This window comes from Pseudonaja textilis, chromosome 1 (genome assembly GCF_049901715.1).
Source record: "Pseudonaja textilis isolate UNSWEBS1 chromosome 1, rPseTex1.2, whole genome shotgun sequence".
In the NCBI taxonomy this organism is placed as follows: Eukaryota; Metazoa; Chordata; class Lepidosauria; order Squamata; family Elapidae; genus Pseudonaja; species Pseudonaja textilis.
Window position 1 is genome coordinate 255,296,641 of NC_141990.1, and position 10,098 is coordinate 255,306,738.

Consider the following 10,098-nt stretch of genomic DNA (forward strand, 5'->3'; position numbering starts at 1 on the left):
TGATGCTAAACCTGGTACTTTTTAATTATTTAGATGAAGAGATAGGGGGACTGCTTGTCAAATATACCAATGACACAACATTGAATCATGATAGATTAAAAAATGTGCTGAAAATAACAATTAAATTAAACAGAAGCAAATGAAAAGGCTTTCATTTAGGAAACAGGAATCAAATGATAGCCTTTAGGTACCTAGCTACCTAGTTTGAGAATAAGATTTGTGGAAAAGTAATTGTTTATACATTATACGTGACACTTGATATCACTGCAAAGAAAGGAAATATAAATTTATATCAGAAGTATAGTTTTCTAAATTATAAGAAATAATAGTTCTAATTTATTCTGCACATAAATCCTTCCTAGGGTATTATGTTGACTTTTAGGCACCAACTTTATGAAGGTTTAAATGAACTGGAATAAGTTACAAAAAAGCAGAAACTTGGATATTTTTAGTGAAGGGAAGAGAACACTAAGAGTGACAACACTCCTCAAATACCTGACAAGATGTTACATAAAAGAAAATTAAGATTGTAGGATGTGAAATAATAGATTTAAGTTCAGATTGGATGCAAGAACAATTCAATTACCAAGAGTGATCTCCCATTCATTATATATTGAATGTATTCAGGTGGATTTAGATTTAATTTGAATTCCTGCACGAAGCAGGAAATTGAACTCAAGGTGTCTATGATTCTATGAAGTTTGGATGGGCTATCATTGTGAAGAGAGGGTTGCATCATTTCCATGATTTATATATATTTTCAGTGTGCTCTGTGAAAGTTGCAATTTTGGGGGGTAGGGGCAATTGATTCCAGGTACAATTCAAAATTCTGGTTGTCACCTTTAAAGCTCTTCGTGGCTTGGGACCAGGTTATCTGAGGTATTGTCTCTTGCTGGTGACATTTACCTGGCCCATCAGAGTGGTGAGGCAGGGAGGGTCCTCCATCCCTGAGGGAAATACACCTGGTGGGACCCAGAAGAAGGGTCTTCTCCGTGGTGGCTTCCTCTCTCTGGAACAACAACATTCCCCCAGAGATTAGAATGGCCCCCTCTCTAATACTCTTCCAGAAGGCACTGAAGACCTGGTTCTGCCAGCGGGCCTGGGGAACTCAGAGCGGGATGGAGCTCATGAAATGGCTCGTGTGAGCTGCTGTAGTCGGGGTGGGGGTGAGAGTTGTGGGTGATTTTTTTCCCCCAGATTTTGTTCTATTGTACCTTATTAATTTATTTGATTATTTTTGTTAGTTTTTATTGTTTTTTTTTTTGTTTTAAATATGGTTTTACATTCTGTAAGCCGCCTCAAGTCACCATGGGCGAACAGGCGGCAATATAAATTCAATAAATAAATAAATTGACTTATTCCTAATTGCTTTGAAAACTTTAACTGAAATAATGAAGACCATTTTGTTTTATGCTGCTTCCAATTGAGGCCTTGAGGACTATATGGCTGAAAAATATGGGATATATTTTTAAGTACATTTGTTGTATTATCATTTTTAGAACAGATTCAGATATGTAGAGGCAAGAACTGATCACCCTTTTCTGTTGCAGAGGAGTCTTTGGAAGGGAAGAAAATTTCACAAGATCACCCACCAAAACCACATAACAAGAAACACAGTAAGACAGCTATTCTTGGATTTCTACCCTATGAGGGGGACATTAAAGACTTATGGAATGTACTGTATACTGAATGAAAATACATAGAATAAGAACAATAGTGAAATAGGTTTGAGATAAATGAATAAATTTGAGTTAAGAATATGAGCTTATTACATTAAATTAAGGTTTAAGTTCAGCTAGGTGTGCAGGAGGATTAAAACCGACAAGATAGAGATTGTAATGCTGAGATCCAAACACTGCCTTTCGTATGTGTGTTGCCATTACATGGATGTACAATGGGGTGGGACTGCAATTGTGATATCAATTTCCTGCTTTGCCCCCACCCCCTTCCACAAATTCCAATGATTAACTCTAGTGTTTGGAACCAGCCAAGAAAGTATAGGAAGGACTTTTTAAAAAGAAATATTAGGAATTCCTAAAATGTATACCCATCACCGTTTGTTTTTCAACATAAATAATGTTTCCTCTGAACATTATTTCATTATAGCTCCTCGAGGAACTCACTTGTGGGAGTTTATCAGAGACATTCTCCTTCATCCAGAGAAGAATCCTGGGTTGATAAAATGGGAGGATCGGTCAGAAGGCATCTTCCGATTCTTAAAATCAGAGGCGGTGGCTCAGCTATGGGGAAAGAAGAAGAACAACAGTAGCATGACTTATGAGAAACTCAGCCGTGCCATGAGGTAACAAAATTTTGCTTAAAAAAAATAACTGCCTTTGATCTTGTTGGCAATGACAAGCAAAGAGTCAGAGTATGCTAAAATCACAGGGGAATTTTTAAAATGTAAAATAGTGTGAAGTAGAAGCTATTTTCCTATGGCATAATTTTTTTTTTCTGATCCAAGGATACTGGTTGAATTGATGTGGCAAGATGGGAAATCTAAGATCCTTGCTCTGAGGGCTCCCACCACCACAACCTGGAAAACCACATTATATAGCTAGAAAGATTGCCAAATTGTCTTCACATGGACACAGAGATTTTGTTAGTTATGAGAAAGTGTTGACTCCTTGACTAAATAATGATTCACCATTTGTCTTTAAGTCCCACATGTATGGACTCTGCAAGTCCTCCTGAATCATCAGAAGTATTCACAGTTGCAATTTCTTCTCAATGTAATAATCTGCTTATCGTACTTCAGATATTAATCATATGATTTCCCCTTAATACAGGAATGGCATCAGCTTGCTGGTCGGTTTCATTTCCTGCCCAAATTTCCTTAGATAAAGAGAAACTTGCATATCATACCATGTTCAAGGAATTTTGCATTCAATAGGTGTAATTTGTCACTGTAGGTTTTAGTTACAGATCTTCTATAGTTATTTTTCAATCAATGGGATTTTTTTTAAAAAATATTTTATTTATTTAGAAAATTTATATAGCTGTCTACTTGCTTACAAACAAGGCAGCTTAGGCAGCTTACAAACAATAAAAAACACAGTATATAAAAAACAATAAAAATAAAAAACTGTAACCACCCACCCACTCGGTAACAACACACAGTCAAGTAAGCCATTTGATGAACCCATCTGGATTTCCTTGGCCCACTGTCAAAACCAAGTCTTCAGGGCCTTATGATAGAGTATCAACCCTAACCCTAGTTTAATTTCTGAAGGGATGATCTTTCAAAGGGAGGGAGCCACCATGGAGAAGTCCCTTCTTCTGGGTCCAGCCAGATGTACCTCTTTAGGGGATGGGACCTGCAACATTCCTTGCCTCCCTGCTCTAATGGGTAAGGTGGATGTGACCAGCAAGAGATGCTCCTTCAAATAACCTGGTGCCAAGCCATGAAGGGCTTTAAAAGTGATAACCAACACCTTGAATTGTACCCAGAAGTAAATCAGCAACCAATGCAGCTCTCACAGAGCAGTGATACATGTGCACACTAAAGTCTGCACAAAAATATACTGGCCACTGCATTTTGAACCAACTGGAGCTCTGGATGCTTTTCAAGGATAGCCCCATGTAGATTGTGTTGCAATTGTCAAGAATGGAATCTGACTACGGTATAGGTGACTATGAATAGGGATTGTTAGTTCGGGAAAGGGCATAACTGGCCCACAATCCATAGTTGTGCAAAAGCCTGCTTGGCCATAACTACCACCTGTTCTTCAAGCAAGTGTCACGATACAAGAGAACCCCCAGATTATGCACTGGGTCTGTGTGGGGCAATGCCACCCTATCCAAAACCAAAGGTGGCAATTCTATTAGAATCTATATAAAGTGTACAGATATGTTCTATCTTATATGCAATGGGCTTATGTAAAGTAACTCAACACCTGATGAGATACTGGACTATTGTCTAATTTCATGTGAAAATAGCTTAAAAGCTAAGTCCAGTTACAAATAAAACTAAAAGAGGAAATGGTCAGAAAATGAATTTTTATTTATCTGATTTCATCATCTCCTTTTAACAGATACTATTATAAAAGAGAAATTCTTGAGCGTGTAGATGGCCGGAGACTGGTATATAAATTTGGGAAGAATGCCCGTGGCTGGAGAGAAAATGAAAACTAAGTACAACTTTAAAAAGAGCTGTAGAAATCTTCACTGACAGGAAATCCTAGCGCATGTAAATATTCCAAAGACTGTTTTCTTCTATTTATGTACAAAAATTGGGGGCTGCAGAAAATCTACATCTAATGGGAAGAAGGAACACTATTGTTTGTTGAAGTTATAACTATTTTATTTGAAATATGTCCTTTTATGGAGAGTATGTACACAGTTTTCTGTGACCTATGATAATACTGTATGTAAATGTATAAGGATGAGTTGCCTTTCTTGTAAAGATTTTAAAGAAAATGAATTCCAAAACAAATGTGATTTAGCATAATGCTGCAAGAGGCATTTGCTGTAGTGGGAGCAAATCACAGGGCATTACTTTATACTTAGGTATATCACTGCATTTTAGAGTACTAGGGATTTATAATATTTATCTCAGAATTGTATGAGATAGGTCTTTCCATTCAAAATATACATCTTTTTTCAAAGGCTGTCGAGTAGTGAAACACCAATGGTTAATTAAATCAAAGGCTGTTGAGTTATGGCTTCACTTTTTTTCTTGATTTTTTTTGCCCTTCTATACAAATATGCATATATTTAATATGGAAATTTACAGTAGTCCGGATCTTTTTGTGGTCTTCCATTGAGAGTTGGATTTATCAGCTCATTCCATTCCTGAATAATTCTCTGTTGAAATAACTCCTAGAACATGAAGAATTGGGAATAATGGATGCTTTATTTGTAGACCTCAATAACTTTAGCTGAGCTTCGTAACCAATGTTGAATGCTTGTGACTTGTAATGAAATTGAAGGTATCAGCAGCATAGAGCTGCCTTTCCTTATCCTGGAATCACCCAGGTTTTGGAACTACAAACAACTATGCAAACTGGACAACTTAATTCCAGTTCATCTGCCATGTTGAAGAATGTGTAATGACTGGCAACAAATATCCACATTTCTGACAGGAGTAATTTTTGGTTCTACTTGACCAAACTAAACTGGAGATTTTCTGCATCTAAAGCATTTGTTTAGTCACTGACCTAGTGTATATTTCTATATGAACATAGATTTCTGTGTGTGGTCCTTGTTTCCTTCTGAACTTGTTTGTTTATCTGAACTTGTTTGTTTTTCTTGCAGACATTTCATTACCCTAACTAGGTAACTAGGCATTGATGATGTTACCTAGTTAGAGTAATGAAACATCTGCAAGAAAACAAGACAGCTCAGAGAGCAACAAGGACCCCTCATTTCAACCTGGGTTACAAATGAGCTACAAATATTGAGCTACAATTATTCTCCTTTATTGATAGATGTCTCTGTGATAATGAAACTGTACTTTGATATTAAGGTTTTACATTACATAAACCATGTCCTTCCATTTAGAAAGTTAATAATCTAAGATTCTGTTTCAGTTTTTCTTCCCTTTCTCCCAGATGCCTAGTTTTTATTTTCTGGGGTGGTATGCCATATAGAAGAACATTCAGTCATGTAAGTTTCTTCGTGTAAGTTAAAATGATTCAGTACAAGCATTTACCAGCCCAAGAGCTACAATTAAAAATGGCTTATTTGTGCAAATTAAACTTCAGCTATGAGACTTAAATCCAAACTTCTCTGAAACTTAAAGTTTCTGTATTCTCAGAAATGCCAGTTGAGTATTTTTTCATAAATATATAACATATATTTGGAAACTTGTGGAAAAGAGTTTGCTTTTTGCAAAGTTGGTAGCTGCCCTTTCAACATTTGATGAAAAATACCCCTAAAGAAGGCAGATAGAAAACACCTTTGCAGCCACAATTCCTGCCAAAACGTTTAGTTAGCAACACATCCATTATGTTATATCTGAACTTTGCTTAAGGTGAGTGGGGCAGTTAATCTTATTTACAGGAGAAGCTGATAACCAGGGCAGCAGGTTTTAAAGTAAGCCCTTTCTGTTGACTGAGTATTTACTGACTCACTAAATGAGATTTTTCCTCAGTTTCTCTCTGTTCTTTATTTTTGAGTATCATCTAATGATCTTTTTGTGCAAAAATATCACATCTAATGTATTGGATTTCATACTGCCTTGTGTCATTGAGTCAAAGCAGTGTTATTGTAGAATATCTATAAGGATATGTCTATTTTTTTCACAGTGCAATCTACATACTCATTAGTTCTGTTGTCTTATGTCTAAGAACCTGGATGTAAAACTGTAGTCTTAATATCACTGGGGGGAATGAATTTAAAAAATTAATGGCATTGTTCTTCAACAATATGAGAATTAAAACTGCAACTCAGCTGCACACAAAGTGAAGAATGCAGACAGCATTATTAATACAGATTTCTACAAGTTGGTGGCCTTCAGTGCATCCATGGGGAAATAAAGCCACCTGCTCAAAACCCCACCCCCTTTTATTTACTTTGTGATATACATAAAAAAATGCCAGGATTTCAATTGGAAATCAGAGTGTTACTCTTGATTTGTTGACTCTTCTTTTACTAACATCCCTGGTGCCCTTTATGCATGTTGCATTCTTCTGTGTTATTGAAAGACCTCTGGGACTTGCAATTCAATCTAGTTGGGTTAGATACAGTATGTTAGTCTTCCATGTACTCTGATCATGGAGTCTAATAGAAATCTCAATCCATATTAACTTCTGGTTGCCATTTTAACTTTTATTTACTTGCCTAACTTGTCTTGCTTTTGAGTTTTTGAAAACAATCCATGCTGCTATTAGGCATTTATCATCCAAAATATATTTTCTTCTTAGAATTGATGAGTTCTATCATAGCAATAAATTTCTAACTCCTCCTTATTTTGAAGTGGTACATTGTACTAAATTATCTTTGCGATATAGTATATAGCTCATATTTATATTACATTGGTAAATTGCTGGCCCTTCTTTCCTTCCAGACAAACTTGGGAATTAGAATATGTGAGTAGATTTTAAAATCCATAATTAGAGCTTTTTGGAATTGAAAACATTGTTTGAAAAATACTTTTCTAAAAAAGTTTTCCACTGCTAAGCCTGCTCTCTTCAGTTCTGTGAATCATAATATAAATTAAAATTGATCTTTCAGCATAATCAGGATATTAATAAAATAAATTTGAAGCCTAAGTATGTGATTAAACCAAATAGGTTTATAATATGAATTACATTTAGAGTACAATTTTACAACATTCACAGCTGCATTTATTAACCCCTTGGTATTAACAGAGTTAGATTTCCCCATTGTTGTCACTTTAAAAATTCAGTTTGTCATTGAAATTTAATTCACTTTGAAAAGAGACTTGGTATAACATTGACCTAGCTAGAAAAAGGGCCATCAATATATAAAATGGTATCAGATTGCCAGGCACATGCAATCACAGCCAACCATAGCGAACCTTTTACAAATTCTAATTAAAGGGTCCAATAAAGATATGAGTGTAGCAAATTGCTATTTAAATATAAAGGCATTGATGAGATTGCTTTTATAATGTTTGCAAAGAACAATTTTTTTAGAAGTGTATTTCACATGAATAAAATATGTATATATTTTTATGGTGGCACAATTTTTCAAATGTATAAATGTGAATACATTTTAACTCAGATGTATAAAATCTACAAATGCATTGCAGTATTTATACAGATGAACATCAATCACCTGGGCAAAGAATTTGCTGATGTATTTATTGTGCAGCTTTGATTAAGAAGTAGTTTGTGCATCATGCTGCCTAGTTTTGTAGGCTTTGTATTCATAACTAAGTTTGAATGTTTAGCTACTACAAGGTAAGTATCCGTGAAATTGCAGCCACTGTGTACTTGAAAAAGTCTGTGAAGAAACACATATCATTATAGCTTTCTTGTTGCTCAAAAACAACTCAAATCTCTTTCTAGCTTCACCATTTATAAGTTTTCTAGAAGTGCATTTTTTAATGTCAGATTTAATGACTGCCACAGAAATGCCATAGCATTCCTAATATTGTTTCTATCCACAAAATGCTAATCAAAACAACATGTTTGTTTCTTAAAATAATAGTTTAGTAATCATTCAAACTTTCCTCTATAGAAATTGCTTTAGAATGAAATTTTATGCGTTCATCAATGTGATTAGATTTAATGAAAAGTGGGAAATTTAATTGAATCATGGTACAGAGGTCTTTCATCGGAACATTTTTTAAAAGTTGCTTGTATCTGTCAATTGTACGTGTGTGTGTGTGTGTGTGTGTGTGTGTGTGTGTGTTTACTGTTAATTTATGGCCTTACAATTTAAATGAAGCTTGTAATTTATAATAATATGTTCATCTATGGCATATAATAAACCAAGCACTGGGGCAGCTCTGATCAGATGTAAAAGGAGGCTATAATGGAACTTGAATTAAATTGGGCGAAGGATACATCCAGTGATCATTCTTCCTTACATTATTTTCCCATTTTAAATTGCCTCTGCAAAAGCAGCTATTTGCTATAAAGTACTGGCACATTTTCCAGGTTTGGAAATTAAAAGGTCAAGGAAAGAATAACAGAAAAACTCACGAAGAAGAAAAAGAATGAATGTTAAATACATCATTTTCTTGCCCCATTGTGGAATTCTATTGAATAAAGGGATGGGGAAAATTGAAGTGGATTTGTTTACAGATCTTGAATCTTATTGTTTCCTTTATATTGTTTAATTCAGGGGTGGGATTCTACCCGTTCGCACATATTCTCTAGAACCAGTTGGTACTTTGCTTGTGTGGAGTGACCATTCAAAGTTACAATGGCATTGAAAAACATGACTTATGACCATTTTTCACACTTATGACTGTTGCAGCATCCCCACAGTAATGAGAGGCCAGGCGAGGAGATGTGTGCCTCGATGTGAGTGATATTGAGCCAATAACATGACCACCAAGCCATGTCCACCCAGTCACATGACCACCAAGCCTGCCCACCACCTAAGCCACACCCACAGAACCAGTTGTTAAAAAATTGAATCCCACCCCTGGTTTAATTGTATTGTATTTTTAAACTTTCTATGGTCTCATTAACATTTATGACTGTTGCAGTGTCCTGGGGTCATGTGATCACCTTTTGTGACCTTCTGACAAGCAAAGTCAATGAAGAAGCCAGATTCACTTAATATCCGTGATACTAAGTTAATAATTGCAGTGATTCACTTAACAACGATGGTAAGAAAGATCATAAAATGGGGAAGAAGGCAACTTAATAACTGTCTTGCTTAGCAGCAGAAATTTTGGGTTGTTGTGCCCAAATTGTGATCGTAAGTCAAGGACTACCTGTAATGTGAGTTATTACATTAAAAAAAAACATTCATGGCACACATAAATTGTCACAAGACTATGCAGTTATTGAGAAGAATGGAACGATTTTACAAAAGGAAATAAATAAAAGGAATATGTCACTCTCAGAAATTCCATAAGTGTGAATATTTTATTTTTTCCCCATGAGTATTTGTGGTTCAGTCTTCAGAATGAGAATTCCCTTGCCAAAAAAACAATCTGAAAACACTGGAAGAACTTGAAACCTCTGTTCAAAAGGTTCAGTGATTGGGAGCTTTGGGAGCTTTTTATCATTGACAGAAATCTCAAAGTTATTGTGGTCAGCATGGGAAAGAGTCAGGGGTAAAATATGTAGATTACTCCACTGAATTTCAGCCTCCGTTGGACAAAATACAAGACCTTCTTTGAAGGAACTATTATACTAGGGTAAAAGGGGTTACATTAAAAGCTTACACTTAGCCCTTTCATCTCCTGCTCTCTCCCTGTGAAATTCCATCCCCATCCATTCCAAATCTGCTGTTTCTCTTCAGTAGTAGTGGTGGTGCTGGAACAGCAGCAGTTTATCTCTTTTCTGCATGTGAACTAAGAGGAGCTTAAGGGAAGTCAGGGGGAAAAAACCTTTCCCAGAACAATGTCAGCACTGTTCTTCATGGAACTGCTAATTAGCCAAACAAACACTGGAGAAATTTGTCTGTCCTAAGTAGAATGCTCTGTTGCACATAGGCAGTCCTTCAAAC

The 10,098-nt window shown here is 35.7% G+C and overlaps 1 protein-coding gene and 1 long non-coding RNA gene across 30 annotated transcripts in view; both read left to right on the plus strand.

Annotated features, from left to right (window-relative positions):
* The window catches only part of EHF (ETS homologous factor), a 35,093-nt gene extending 30,368 nt beyond the window's left edge, over window positions 1–4,725 (plus strand). For all 29 annotated transcript variants that reach the window (XM_087921351.1, XM_087921353.1, XM_087921358.1 and 26 more), the window contains 3 exons: window positions 1,551–1,616; window positions 2,107–2,302; window positions 4,035–4,725. In XM_087921351.1, coding sequence (XP_087777477.1) covers window positions 1,551–1,616; window positions 2,107–2,302; window positions 4,035–4,134 — 362 coding nt within the window. In that variant the 3' untranslated portion in view covers window positions 4,135–4,725. The remainder of the gene's footprint in view (window positions 1–1,550; window positions 1,617–2,106; window positions 2,303–4,034) is intronic.
* The window catches only part of LOC148128159 (uncharacterized), a 49,500-nt gene extending 40,007 nt beyond the window's left edge, over window positions 1–9,493 (plus strand). Inside the window, exon 2 of the long non-coding RNA XR_015740940.1 lies at window positions 8,904–9,493. This is a non-coding gene — a long non-coding RNA (uncharacterized LOC148128159). The remainder of the gene's footprint in view (window positions 1–8,903) is intronic.
* Window positions 9,494–10,098: the final 605 nt, after the last annotated feature.